Source organism: Protopterus annectens, chromosome 6.part1 (assembly GCF_019279795.1).
Source record: "Protopterus annectens isolate FY-2018-M chromosome 6.part1, PAN1.0, whole genome shotgun sequence".
Classification (NCBI taxonomy): domain Eukaryota; kingdom Metazoa; phylum Chordata; order Ceratodontiformes; family Protopteridae; genus Protopterus; species Protopterus annectens.
This window is the reverse complement of record NC_056738.1, coordinates 131,987,689-132,002,544: the sequence shown is the minus strand read 5'-3', so window position 1 is coordinate 132,002,544 and position 14,856 is coordinate 131,987,689. Positions and strand designations below refer to the sequence as shown.

Genomic DNA, 14,856 nt, shown 5'->3' with positions numbered 1-14,856 from the left:
GCCTGGAGCAACCTAATCGAACAATGGGAAACAATGTGGCAACTTAAACTGAATGCCAATGGATTTCCCAGTCTCAACAAATATTTTCCAATCTCTAGTATACTGAGGTTACGGTCTTACAAAGTGTAAAGTAACATTTTAAAAGTTCAGAATTCATTGGTGATTCTAAATATTTTATTTTACTTTAGGTGAAAATGTATTTTAACGAATGGAAGTCTTTTATAAATAGAAAGTCTTTAACCTATTGGGAAGGTTTGCAATATTATTGGGTTGGAGTGACTATGTGAGGGAAGTTTAAATGTTAAGTGATTTGTATTACACAATTCTGAAGAAATCTTAATTACACATGGACGAAAGCGCTAGTGTGTGTGTTATTTTAATACATTTTTGTGGAGTTTACAGGACTGCTGTTTCCCTTGTTGTTTGGATTTAGTATCTTGAAGCTGGTGTTGGCTACTGGTATAAGTGTGTTGAAATTGCCAACCTGCAAGCTGATAGATTTGGCACAGGCTTCACTCTCCTGTCCCCACCAGCCATACCCCAAAGCATACCTGACACCAGTCCTCTACCTAGTATCTCCAAACAGCAGGTCATATCCACGCTAGCCAAGGCCAAAAAACACAGCCTCTATGAGACAAGATAACATCACAGACTGCTTACTAAACAATCTAAAACAAGACCTAGTGGAACCACTTAGCACTCTCTTTAACCTCAGCCTGAGCACTGGCTTTGTTCCAGCAGAGTGCAGAACAAAAATAGTAATCCCCTTGCACAAAGGGGGTCCATCAACCAACCCTGGGAACTAAAGATCAACAAGCCTAACCAGCCTTATCTGCAAAGCCATGGAAAGAATCATCAGAGACCTTATCAACAAGGACATAGGTGACCTTCAAACTCTTGACCCAACCCAGTTTGGCTTTGTTAAGGGTAGAACATGCTTACTGAACCTGGTGGACAACTTCTAGAATGTGACCAAAGCCCTGGATGAAGGCAAAACAGTACATACTGCCTATCTTGACTTAGCCAAGGCTTTTGACACAATCCCCCACTCAGGTATCATTGAAACTCTCTCAACTGGGAATTAACACATACGTCATAAGATGGAAAGCCAACTTGCTCACCAACAGAATGCATACTGTCAAAGCTGGGGACTCCATCTCTACCAGTAGACCAATTACCAGTGGCGTACCACAAGGATCTGTGCTGGGTCCTCTACTATTTGAAATCTATTTCTCAGAAGTCCAGGTGAAAGTAGATGGCCTTTGGCTTACCAAGTTCACTAATAACTGCAAACTGGGTGCAATCATTGAGTCCCCATAGATGTTAATATATTACAAAAGGGACTAACACAGACAAATGATTGGTGCCAAAGCCACAGACTAAAACTAAGCGTAAAAAAGTGCATTATTATCCCCTTTAGCAAACAGGAAGTCCCTGCAAATTACAATATTGTTAGCACCCCCCTAAGCTCAAACCCAGTGGTGCGAGATTTGGAAACATAGGTTGATAATCTAAACTTCGATCACCGTGTGTCCACAGTGGTAAGGAAAGCCTTCTATGTTGCGCATCTCATATGTAAAGGCATCGCATCCAAGACTAAGAATGTTATAACTTCTCTGTACTAGACCCTTGTCAGACCACTAAAAGAGTACAATTTACCCTTTTGTATGTACCTCACCAGACACCTGCAGCAGCTGGATACATAGGTTTCTCACCAAGAAAATTCAGGGCCTCCAAAATATAACCTACATAGAAAGACTGAAAACCGTGTCACTGTACTCTGTAGCCTACAGGCTGCTGCCAGGAGGCTTGTGTCTGGCCTACAGAGCAGTCTCTGACCCTGCCCTAATGGAAATGCTGCACATCTGCAAATCAAATGGGACAAGAGTCACTTGCTCCAGGGATCTCAACCCAGCCTGTGACATCAACAGAACATGCTGAAGAGACAGATACATCTCCCAGAGATTGCTGCTCCTCTGGAATAAACTCACAATTCATGTCAAGCAGAGCTCCTCAATAACTCTATTCAAGTGCAACCTACACAAACGGATGGGAGACCATAAATTCATGCTGAGGATGTCACCCATGCCCCTCACAGACAGAGGCAGTCAGTGCTGATCATAGACTCCATCTGTGAATAATAACCATCTAACCAAGGTCAGTTAGGGAACAAGGGTATAACATGGATAGGCTTGTAAAGGCCCTAGGGCCATTAGCCTAGTAACTTCCTAGGAGCCTATTATACTTCGAAAACTTATACCTATGTGGTGTATTCAATGGACTGTGTTGTCTTGCCTTAGCTAGTGCACCTACTTCTAATTAACACAACCAACTTATTATTCCTTCATTACTTCTCTGTTAACAACCAAACTTGCTAATCTGCTCTAATACTTCACTCTAATGTATTTTTTAAATTATTCCTATCTTATACACCACTCTTCTATCTGTAAATTCTCAGTACAAGACTTATAAATTTAATGTACATATCAATACAAATGTTATTATACTGGGTATTATGATATGTATTCACTAAAACTGCATTATAAAATTTGTTATTGCAAATACTGATAGGATTAAATGTGATACCTTGCAGCTTTTCTCCCCGGTCCTCCAATGAAATAGGGCACCTGTGGCCAAGTTGGACTTTCTCAGTAAACAAATTTATTTATCGGCATTTAAGAGTATGCATCTTACTTTTCCCCATAAAAAACTTCTCCAACTGATTTCCTTTATAACACCATGCTATTTTTTTTTCAAATCTAAACCTATTGTTCTATAGTCTGGTAGCTATCTTTTTTTTTTTTTTTGCTCCTAACACTATAAGGACTTCTCAAGTCCTGACATTCAAGCTTCCCTACGCCAACTTAGCGTCATCTCTTTCTTCAGTAACTTCGACCTGTTCACCAAGCATCTGCCATAGGCTTTCTGCATGAGTATTTAAAATCCTTCAACCCCACCCGAATAATTGCCCCCATTTTCTCTCGCACCATCACCATACCTCCAAGAGAAGTCCCTTTTCTCACCTCTCTTGAACACGTTTGAGGCTTGACACTCTTACTAAAACTATTTTGGATAAAAAAAAGTGTTTGCAACAATGTCTGCAACGTTTCAAAGTCATAAAACCTATTCATTTTCTTCTAAACTGAAAACTTTGAGCCTTGTAGCACATTCATAGAGTGAATCCATTATGCTGTTGGCAAACAAAATAAAAAATAAGGCCATATGATGTATTTAGACAATTATAACTATGATAAACGATATTATTTTTTCTCTACCCATAGTCGTAAACTGACAATAGAGAAATGTTAAAATATTGGTTATTTTACAATATTTTAAAAATAACAAGTGACAAACAAATCGTGTATATTGATAACAACTCACACAAATGTTACTGCGGCTTTAGGATCACCCCCTTGAAGTTCTGACGCTTATTAGTCACGCACGGCGTTTGACGACGAGTTCGCTGACTAGAGTCACGTGCTACAGGAAAGACAACATTGTTGAGTACTGAAGTTGTCATGGAATATGTTTGACCTAAAAGCAAACTGGATTTTCAGATAGTAACGTTTAAGAATAACGACATATACCACAGGAGGGTTAGAAAGTTGTAGCTGTATGCTGGAAGGAGTTATTTAAATCGGTTTTGATACTTCTGCAATCATGGGGAAGTCGTTTGCTAACTTCATGTGTAAAAAGGATTTCCATCCTGCCTCCAAGTCTAATATAAAGAAAGTAAGCTACGAATGTAGTAACCAGTGTGATCACTTTACTGTGATTGTATTTTTTATTTCAGTTGATGTAGTTGATTGTTCAGTAACCAGTGTGATCACTTTACTGTGATTGTATTTTTTATTTCAGTTGATGTAGTTGATTGTTCGTCCCCCCCCCCCCCCCCCCTCTAAATCTCGAAAAGATTTGTTGAAGGCCTTGGTAATCGTTTCTGAAGTACGCTTGGTTAGTTAGGCAAACATGTTCTACTGTCTGTTCATCTACTGTCTGTTTATTTTACTGTGGAGCTTTTCTCCCCGGACCTCCGCTGAAAATGGACCCACGTCCAGTCGGACACTCCCGGTCAACAAATTTAAATAAATAAAAATGTTGGCAATTCAGTTGCATTAGTACGTGATGCGGTACAGATGACTATGACTACATTTTGCATGATCGCTCTTACATGTGTTAGTGGTATGGGAGCACTACCTGATTAAATGATTTGCTTATAATTACAGTGGTCAAACTGAGGTGGAAAGAATTAAACCGTACTCAACATTATATGACACGGCTCATTATAGTTCAAGAGCTTTAATCCTTTGCTTTTGCTGCCAGACACATCTTTACTTACCAGCATAGAAGATGCATTTAGTTGGTGGGTTGATGGTGCGATATTAGTTCCCCCAGCTTTACCCAATATTTTCTTAACTAAGTGATGTGTAAAAATATGGCGGTGCAAGAGTACCATTTACAACTGATATAAGTGATAAAAGTGTTTAGCAGAAAACCCGTGTTGCAGATGCTGTAGAATCTTGTTACTGATAACTTGCTCATTGTACCTATTGTGAAGCTAGTATATTGTACTGTCATTCATCTCAACTGTGCAGATTTTCACAGAATCCAGATTTTTGCATCATATTTTCGTTCTCTTCTTCATAGAATTTTGTTTTTCTGATTGGTCTTTGGCAGATCAGTGAGGATTGAAGTCAGAAAATATTGACAGACATTTGAGTTTCAGACTTCATTCCCTTCATAAAATTCATGCTCATGTAAAACATGTTCTGTCAACTTTCTACATTTTTAAGAGCAATATTTAAAAATTTACATATTTTTAGGTGTTTGTCCTTCATTGTTTGTCCAGATTTCTTGCTCTGAAAGGTTGAGAGGTATGTGTGCTGTGCATGTATAACTCTAATTGTTTAACATTATATACACAAGAGAACTACAGTGGTGCAGTGTAATACTCTAGTGCAGCCTCCAAGAACAGCTACTGCCTTAAGCAAACTGCATCTGCCCACATCTAGAACACTTCCAGTTGCTGTAATGTCCATCTTCCTATACTTTAGTCATCTGAAGAAATGGTTCCAAAATGGAAACTAGAATAATTGTCAGTATAGTGTCTAGAACTGTTTCTTAACTTAAGAAGATGTATAACTTCTGTAGAAGAACCGGACTCATGCTGAACTCTACTATGTTTGCACGTACACACACAAGAAAATCTTTCACACAGCATTCTGATGATATTTTCAGTATGGCTTTTAAGTGCAGGACACACATGGGCAGGGAAGAGAGAGCCGTTTATCAGTTATAAACTGTAATTATTAGTGATCAGTTAAATGTACTTTTATTGCCTAGAAAGAGATAAGTAACGATGGACAAAAAATACTGTCCAGAAAAAAAATCTAAAGGAAAATGATCCCTTTTATGTTAACAGTGCAGTTTGTAAAAACCCTTCTGTTGGACATGTCCATGTAGTGTAAAATTGATAATGAACCCTTTATATTGGGTATTAGGCAATCAGTGGGTCACATTCTCAAGGCACTGATGTACAGACATTAAAATGGAATGAATTGGTTTGGAATTGGTTTCACTTTTAATTATTTTGTTTCTTTCTGAAAGCATTCCACTTCTACTTTATTCATAACATCAGTCCCTCATTCTGAGCAATATGTAAAAGAGAAAAACAGGACATCTCCAATACATGGAAATAGAAGTATAGGAGACAAAGAACAAGTAATAAGATTTAATATTACATACAGTACTGATAATACATTAGTGTGTGCTACTATAAAGAAGTATTGGCCTATTTTAACATCTAATAGCAAATTAAGAGGAATATTTGTTGAAGCCCCTAGATATGCATTTAAAAACAGGAAGAATCTTAAAAGGATGTTATGTAATAAAGATGAATTGAATACTGAGACAAATGGCTCAAAAAACAAGCTCTGTCATGTAGGCACATGGAAATGTGGCTTTTGTAAGGCTTGTGGGGTGATTAATTCCAGCAATAATTTTATTCATCCGAAGACAAGCAAAAGTTATAAATTCTTTGGCTCGGCTGATTGTGTCAGTAAAAATGTTATATATATGGCTATGTGCACCCTATGTTCGGCCTACTATGTAGGAAAAACAAATAGGATGTTAAAAGAACGAATATTTAAACATCAATCTGATATAAGAAATAAAATAGAGACCAATGCCTTATTTAATCATATACAAAACAATGATAACCACTCATTCAGGTTTATGGTCATTTCTATGGTTAGACAGACTTTGAAAGAAGGCGATACAGTTAATAGAACGGAAGTGGAAGAAGCATGATGGATCATGGATTTAAGAGCGGATTGCCCACCAGGGCTTAATGGGAATGTTCTGCTCAAACCCAGTATAAAGAGAGAAAGTTTAATCTGATGTTGTAAATATTTGTTTATACATTACAAATAAGACCTTGGTTCTGTCCTCTGAACCGATGCAGCTGTTTTCCAGCTCGCACAAGCCAAAAACTCTCAGCTAAGAACCTACCCACAATGGCCTTCTCCTAGATACTCCTGATCTCTTGCCGTGTTCCTAGTCAGACGTGTTAGCACTCTCTCAAAGCTAAGTGTTTTTATGACAGTTTTTCTTCTAAATTACTAAATTTTTAGTCAAGTTAGCCTTTTCTCACTGTCGCCTATAACCTAGGCCTATTTCCTATCCTTTTCCTTGGTAATTTAATTTTTTACCCTTTTTGTTACTCTCCCTCTCCCCTGCCTTTGACAGGCCTTCCCTTTTTACTAGTGGTATTTCTTAACATATCATCACTGGTATTTGCTTTCTTATTTTTTCTATGGGATAGCATTGTTTCCTTACCATGTCAGACAAAGTTGTCGCCTATAACCTAGGCCTATTTCCTATCCTTTTCTTTAGTAATTACATTTTTTACCCTTTTTGTTACACTCCCTCTCCCCTGTCTTTGACAGGCCTTCCCTTTTTACTAGTGGTATTTCTTAACATATCATCACTGGTATTTTCTTTCTTATTTTTTCTATGGGATAGCATTGTTTCCTTACCATGTCAGACAAAGTTAAGTTGGATTTTAAACAGTGTGACAAGTGTAGACATAAGATGCCTAACTCAGATACACATGTCAGGTGTGTCTACTGTTTGTGGCGTGGATCAAAGCTGATTGTGACATTTGTGCTAGTTTTAGTAATTGGACACTAGCAGATCGTAAGAATAAACTTATTTTAAAAGGTTTACTCGAGACACCTTTCTCAGAGGCTCTATCTGGGTCAGAGGTCTCACCCCCTCCTAAGACCAAAAAATATAAGGAAAAATGGAGTCACTCAGTTTCTGCATCTGTCAGTTACGGAACCGAGTCGGCTCCGTGCTTCACCGGCACCCTCGGCTCAGACCTCCTTGGCACCAGGATCTGTGTCCTCTTCCCTCGGTGCCGACCATGGTATTCACTCTTATTTTGGTTCCAACCATGGCACCACTGACTTCGGTGCTGTTCTTGGTTCCCACATTGGCTCTGATGACTGTACATTCCTCGGCACCATCCCCATCCACGGTGCCGACAGTTTCCTCGGCTCCATGGGCTCCGATAACTGTACATGCCTCAGCACCATCCCCGGTCACGGTGCCGACAGCTTCTTCGGCTCCATGGGCTCCAATGACTGTACATGCCTTGTCACCATCCCCGGTCACTGTGCTGACAGTTTCTTCGGCTCCATCGGCTCCAAAATTTGAATACATGCCAAGAACAAGACATTCTCCACCTTACGACCCTTTCTTGGGGCAGAGGTTTAGTCCCTTTCTAGAAAGACCTGATTCCCCTTCAGCAGCCTCCTTTAGACCCACTAGGAGTTTTTCTGAACTAGAGCTAGTGCTAGTTGTGGACCAGCTTCTGGCAGCTAGAGGATTGCCCATTCCAGCTAGATCTTCCGTTCCTCCTAGCTCGGAATCTTTTACCTCATCTTCCCCTGCTTATCCTCCTCCAGCATCCACCCCGTTCCTGGTACCGATGTCCAGGTGATGGAAAGGGTCCCTCCTCTGTCACCACCGACCACTCTTGCTGCATCGGCTACGATGGAGCAGATTATTTCACGGAGAGATGCTTGGACCGTCCGTACCTTGATACCTAATCCGGCACCTATTTTCTCACTGGCACTATGTCCACGGCTCCAACTGCTTCCAGTTCTCTTGGAACCCCTCAACTGGAGGTGGGTTCGAGTGGGCCTGCTGTACAGGTGATGGAAAGGGTCCTTCATACCGAAGGCTCACAGCCAGCACCTAGGACACCAGTATCAGAAACCTCCCCTAGCATGCTCCTCTCCCAACCCACTGTGTCGGGTCCAGTGGCGCTGGGAGTCGCAAGAACCCTCTGTGAAGGGAACCCCTTCTCCGGAGTCCTCGGAAGATCCCACTGGAGAGTCACCTCGGAAGAAACGGTGCAAGAGGAAGCACCTTGACTCCCCGGAGGAATCTATCACAGAAGACACTGATTTTGTTGAGGGAGAAGGGTCACCACGTTCTCCCCCAGATGACATTTCATTCAGAGACATTCTTGAAATCCTCAAACAGTGGGGGGAATGGAAGTCCTCTAACCCTTCTTTTGAGGAATCGGTGTTTCTGCAGGCCTTCCATGCCCAGCCATCTACTTCCTGGGTGACCCCACCAGCAGATGATTTTGTTAAACTAATTGTGCTGCGTGCCTGGAAGGCCCCGGATAATGTAGAACCTGTCCCCCGGAGGCCGGACAAAAGTTTATCTTCACCTGAAGACCAGCCCCATTGGTCCAAGCAGCTGACAGTTAATTCTATGGTCGTGGCTGCAGCCACCAAGAGGGAACTGGCAGAAGATAGTTCCACTGTCCATCCTGGAAACAGGGAGTCCCGGACCATGGACAGATTAGGGAAGTGGACCTATGCGTCAGTGACCTTCGCCATTCGGTTGCTGAATTATCTGGCACACTTTACTCAACTCCAAAGACACCTAATTTCTGAAATATCTTCCTCTTTGTTGAGGGTACAGTCTGATGAGGTACGTGACACTGTCTCCTGGCAGCTAGCTACCCTTGAATCCATCTCTAACTCCTCGATGCGTTTGATATCTCACACCACCAAGGGGGCAGCTCGAGCTGCCGCATCTGGTGCTGTCATGAGACATAATGCTTGGATGCGATTGTGTGACTTTGCAGACCCCTTTAAATCTTCCTTCGTCAATGGCCCTGGTCAATGCACCTGTCGACGAATCTGCACTTTTTGGACCCAAGGTACAAGACACACTTGCACGTAGTGAGAAAGAAAGACTGAAAGACCTTGTCTGCTGTGGGCATATGCTTTTCCAACCCCCAAAGGTCTTACTCCAGGACCCAGAAGGGAGGAAAGATAAGGTTAAAAAAATCTCAAGGATCCTTTCATGACACTCGTGGTGAACAGTCCCCCTGGGGCAGAGGGGGCAACTCATATGGAAGATGCCTCTTTCGGGGTACAGGGGGTCCGCATAATTAGAGAGCCAGAGATTCTTTCTCCGGCAGACTCTACCAGTGCTCCTGAGCAGCGGCCGATTGCTTTCCTCTGGAAGCAGCCGGGGTCATTTTTCTCTGCATCTACCAGCCTAGCATCTTATTACTACCGATGTTTGGTTGCAGAGAATAATATCCAGAGGCTACCTATTACCATTCGACTTAACTCCCAGGCCCGTCAAAAGAATCCATGATGTACCATTCAATCAGAGGGAATTAGCATCCTTAGAAATAGAAAAACTGCTACGGAAAAGAGTCATCCAACCAGTCCCACCAGAACAGACAGGATTCAGGTTTTACTCGAGGTTCTTTTAGTGCCAAAAAAGACAGGGGACTGGAGACCAATCCTGGATCTCAGCCTACTGAACAAATTTATCAAACCTCAAAAATTCCGGATGGTCACAGTACAGTCCATTCTTCCCTTCTTAGGGAGGGACAATTGGATGTGCTCTATAGGCCTACAGGATGCATACTGCCACATAAAGATGGATCACCACTCCCTGTGGTTTTTCCGCTTCTGGCTGGGAGCCAATCACTACCAGTTCAGGGCACTGCCATTCGGTCTCTCTACAGGCCCCCGAGTGTTCACCAAATGTATGGCAGTTGTGGTAGCCCATCTTCGACTACAAGGATTCCATGTGTTTCCCTATCTAGACGACTGGCTACTTACTGCTCTGACCAGGAATCTCCTAGTCTGCAGCCTCTTACACTCAAGGTTTTTCTCTCCGCTTGGGGATTACAGTCAACAAAGACGAATGTCAGATGTCCCCAACAAAGACACTGGAATTTATTGGAGCGGTCTTTGACATCACATCCTGTCAAGTTTCTCTTCCCCCCTCACAGGCTTTTGAAAATAAGGCACCAAATTTAAGACCTTTTGTACCAGCATGTCTTGTACTGCAACTCTTGGGCTTCATGGCAGCTGCCATTACTTTAGTACCACTGGCGAGACTGCACATGAGAATCCTGCAGTGGCTCCTTTCCGCACAGTGGTCATTGTTAATCCACCCACTTAGCCACATGATACGCCTTGCAAACTGTTGCAAGGAAGAAATGCTATGGTGGATGGAGCCACAAAAGAATCATTGGTGTCGACCATTCTGTCTTCCCCAACCTATGGCCACGGTGACCACAGCCGCTTCACTGTTCGGGTGGAGGGGGGGCATTTTTAGGGAAAGTCTCTCCAAGGCACCTGGACCCCCATCGAGGCCACCTTGCACATAAATGTCCTGGAACTGAGGGCAGTTCTCTTAGCATTGCAAGCGTTCCATGCATCCCTACCCTCGGGGACCATTGCAATTCAGTCAGACAACATGTCAGTCGTCTGGTATATCAACAAGCAAGGCAGAACCAGATCTTACCCCCTGTTTTGGGAAGCCATGAGGATTTGGCAGTGGGCGATAGCTTCCATTCACTTTCTTATAGCAACACACATTCCCGGGAGTTCCAAACTTATTGCGGACAGTCTGTGCAGGAACATCCTGATGCCTCATGAGTGGTCCCTCAACCCTGTAATAGCAGATCGGATCCCCCTGAACTACAAGTGCAGGAGCTATTTTGCCTTGATCCCCTGTCAGGGGGAACCGCTGAGGGATGCTCTAACGCACAATTGGCCTCCGGGTCTTCTGTATGCCGTTTCCCCTCATTCCAGAATTTCTCCAAAAAGCTCAGAGGTTGAAAAGCAAAGTGATCCTCATTGCTCCCTACTGGCCACGTCAAGTCTGGTTCCCTTTTCTATGGCCTCATCTGATTTACAGCCCGTGGATCCTGGATCATTCCTAGGACCTGTTATCCCATCCTCGGGGATTGATTCATCCGAACCTGCACAGTCTCAAGCTCACAGCTTGGTTCCTCCACTTCCAATGTTTGCCAGGCTGCCTGACATCCCATCTCCTGTTCGTGAAATTCTTTTGGCCTCGCACAAACCTTCCACTAGAAAGGTTTATTCTAGTAAATGGACTAGATTCTCTATTTGGGCCAGAGACCAGAACTTAGACCTTTTCTCTATGCCTATTCAAAATATTCTACAATACCCGACTACTCTTCTACATGCAGGAGCCTGAGCTTCAACGATCACTGTACATTTAGCAGCTATCGCCAATTTTCATAATGGTCTCGATAATTTTTCAGTTATGTCACACCGACTATGCAAGACCTTTTTGAAGAGAGTATAACATGTTAACCTCCAGTCAAGCCTCCTCCTTAGAACCCTGGGACTTGACTCTGGTGCTTCAGTCTCTCACAGGCTGTCCCTTCGAGCCCTTTGATTCATGTGATTTGAAATTTTTGTCATGGAAAACCATACTTCTAGTAGCACTCACCTCAACGAGAAGAGTATCTGAGCTGCAGGCCTTGAGTGTCAAGAGTCCTTACTTGATCTTCCGCACGGATAGTGTCCCTTCTTACCGACCCTTTTTTTTGCCCAAGGTCATTTCTGGCTTTTCCATTAACCAGTCATTTCTGGCTTTTTCATTAACCAGTCTATTGACCTACCGGTTTTCTTCCCAAGGCATTCTAATAGAGGGGAGTACCTTTTGCACACCCTTGATGTAGCTTCGTTATTATTTGTACAGTACTAAATCTTTCAGGAAAATAGACCAGTTGTTTGTGGCCATTGCAGGACCCAGATTGGGTAAACCTGTTTCCAAAGTGACTTTATCCTCTTGGCTTAGAAACGTCATTACCTTTATCTACCAACAGAATAAGCTACCTTTACCGTCCAGAATAAAGGCTCATTCTACCAGATCTATGGCTACTTCTGTAGCTTTTCATTCCAGAGCCTCTGTGGATGATATATGCGCAGCAGCCACTTGGGCAAGATTTCATACCTTCATATCTCATTACAAATTGGATTTGGCCTCCAGGGGACGAGCATCTTTTTGTTCTTTGGTGCTCAGGAATATCCTTCCTTAGGGCCACCCAGGACTCAAGTAGCTGGGGACTCGGCCGTGTCTGTAATGTATGAATAAAGATTTACAACATCAGATAAAGAAGTTATATCTTACCATAACGTTCCATCTGTGATGTAGATCTTTGTTCATTCATTACTTCCTGCCCTCCTTCCCCTTGCCTGGATTCCTGGTGGACTTTAGGAACTCCTGGTTAGGGTATTTGCTCAGACAGAGCCTCCTACATTTTTTCCTATTACTACATCTTTTATCTAGGGCGGGCAAACTCGATCTGGAGTATCTAGGAGAGGGGCATTGTGGGTAGGTTCTTAGCTGAGAGTTTTTGGCTTGCGCGAGCTGGAAAACAGCCGTATCTGTTCCGAGAACGGAACCGAGATCCTAGCTGTAATTAATGAACAAAGATCTACAACACAGATGGAACGTTATGGTAAGACATAACTTTTTCTTTTCGATAGACTAGAGAAGAGGCTTGTTGAAATCCACTAGATCTGATTGGAAGGACCATGCCCCTGAGAAATGGGAAGTAAGCTCATCTACAATTGGTTTAAAAAGAGTCTTGCCGAGATTTGCTTGACCTGATTGGAATTGCTATGTCTTGGAGAAAGGAGTCATATGACTGAAATTTTTACAGTGATTGGATGAAATGTGTTTCTAATTCAGTGAAATTCAGGTTTAATGTAGGATCTGAAGAAGGCTTTATGCCGAAAGCGCTTGTCATTTTCCTGAGGAATCAGTTGAATTGTTAATTAAAGATTTTTATTTTCATTCGGAATACTGTCTATGGTGATACGCTCCTTGTTTTTGTTTGTTTGTCTTTTACTTAGGTGATCTTCAGTGGTGTCCCTTTGATTTTATTTTTGGTTGTGGCCCTTTGATTTTATTTTTCCCACCCGGTTACTGTTGTGTTCTTAAACACCACTGTCTTTCTAGTTGCCTGCCCCTTATGTTAATTTGACTATATATCACATTTCCTCTCTGCTTTTACTGACTGCTGTGAGTAAGCACAAAATTATCATTTTGTGAAATCACTCCCCTTCAACTATTTAAATGTATTGACCATCCTACTGTATTCCATTGTACCAGAATACAAAAGTGACCACCCCCTTTCAATCTATCGTGCTGTTTTAAAAAATAGTGACTCTCCACTAAAACTTATCTTTTAGACAGGTAAAACGTAAGGTACATACTTTCACATCTAACTCCTCTAGTGCACACTGCAGTGTTTAGGGTAAACCATTTTTTCATCTTACCTTTAAGCATCTATTGCAAGACCACAAATTATTGTAGAGCCCATATTCTGCCTCTCAGTAGTCATCTTGGCATTAGTGCTTCTGTTTTCTCCTGGTGAGAGAAGGAGTGCAGTTACATTATTTCCTCGAGACTGGACTGCTGATCACCAGAAAGCTTAATAACTGCTTTATAGGTGACTGCTTAGAATCTGTGCTTATATTCTGATCCTGGTGAGAGTAGGAGCAGAGTGCATTGATTTCCTGACTCTTTCTGGTTGGAGAGTGAGTGTCTGTGCTTAAACCTTATTGGTCTGGTTGCTATTCGAGGCATCTACTAGAAAAAGGATACAAGCCTGCAGACCCCTGCATCATCTGGGACAAGACTCTGGATCACCAAACAGGCCATGGCCTGGTTCTGTTCTTGAGATTGGTGTTAAAACTAGCTAGTTTTAGCTAGAACTAGCCAGTTTTTTAGTTTCAGCACTCCAAACTGTTTCCTTGTGCTCAGCACTTGCACAGAACTCCTTGTAAGCACTAAATAAACTACAAATTACTACAGCACTCGATTTTCCTCACTTGTCAAGAGGAGAACCATTCTTGGTACTTAAATAAGTACATATCCAGACATGTCCATGGGTCAGCTCCCAGTGTTTTCTCCTGTCCACCTGATGAGTCTGGGCATCTTGGGGCAATGTACCTCCTACCACCCAACACTACAACCTGTGAGAGATGCACTTATATAGCCAAGACTGGACTAGACAGTCAAGAGGAGAAGGTTAACACCTGCACCACACCACACTCAACACATAGTCCTTCAAAACCCACACATAGAAACACAAAGCATACACCCACATTCACGGAGGCTCTCAAAAATCTGCCCAAGCAACAGAGACCACCCAAGCTGAAATGCAGACAACCACCTCCCCCCCAACACTACCCAAATGACACATAGCTCACAAAATCAGTGTGCCACTCAGCCTCAGCCCATAAGGCAAAACGGCGAATCCAACACATTAGTCATAGGTGACTCTATAGTCAGGCACCCTGATGTCTTGCTCACCAGGCTGAACAAGGAGAAAGTTACTGTCAGCTGCCTGTCGGGTGCCAAGATCCGCCACAACGCAAGCACTCTGGTCACTCCACAACAAGTACAAATATGACTCTGTCATTGTCCATGTTGGTGTGAATGACCTGAGACCTACCTCTCTGGACTACATGAAAG

The 14,856-nt window shown here is 42.5% G+C and overlaps 2 protein-coding genes across 2 annotated transcripts in view; one reads left to right on the top strand and one right to left on the bottom strand.

Annotated features, from left to right (window-relative positions):
* Positions 1-3,449, bottom strand: part of SCRN3 (secernin 3) — a 939,975-nt gene extending 936,526 nt beyond the window's left edge. Inside the window, exon 1 of the mRNA XM_044075556.1 lies at positions 3,382-3,449. The gene's annotated coding sequence lies outside the window, so the exon portion shown is untranslated. The remainder of the gene's footprint in view (positions 1-3,381) is intronic.
* A 39-nt stretch (positions 3,450-3,488) lies between these two features.
* Positions 3,489-14,856, top strand: part of CIR1 (corepressor interacting with RBPJ, CIR1) — an 823,643-nt gene continuing 812,275 nt past the window's right edge. The window contains exon 1 of the mRNA XM_044075555.1: positions 3,489-3,732. Within this exon, the coding sequence (XP_043931490.1) occupies positions 3,661-3,732 (72 nt within the window). The 5' untranslated portion in view covers positions 3,489-3,660. The remainder of the gene's footprint in view (positions 3,733-14,856) is intronic.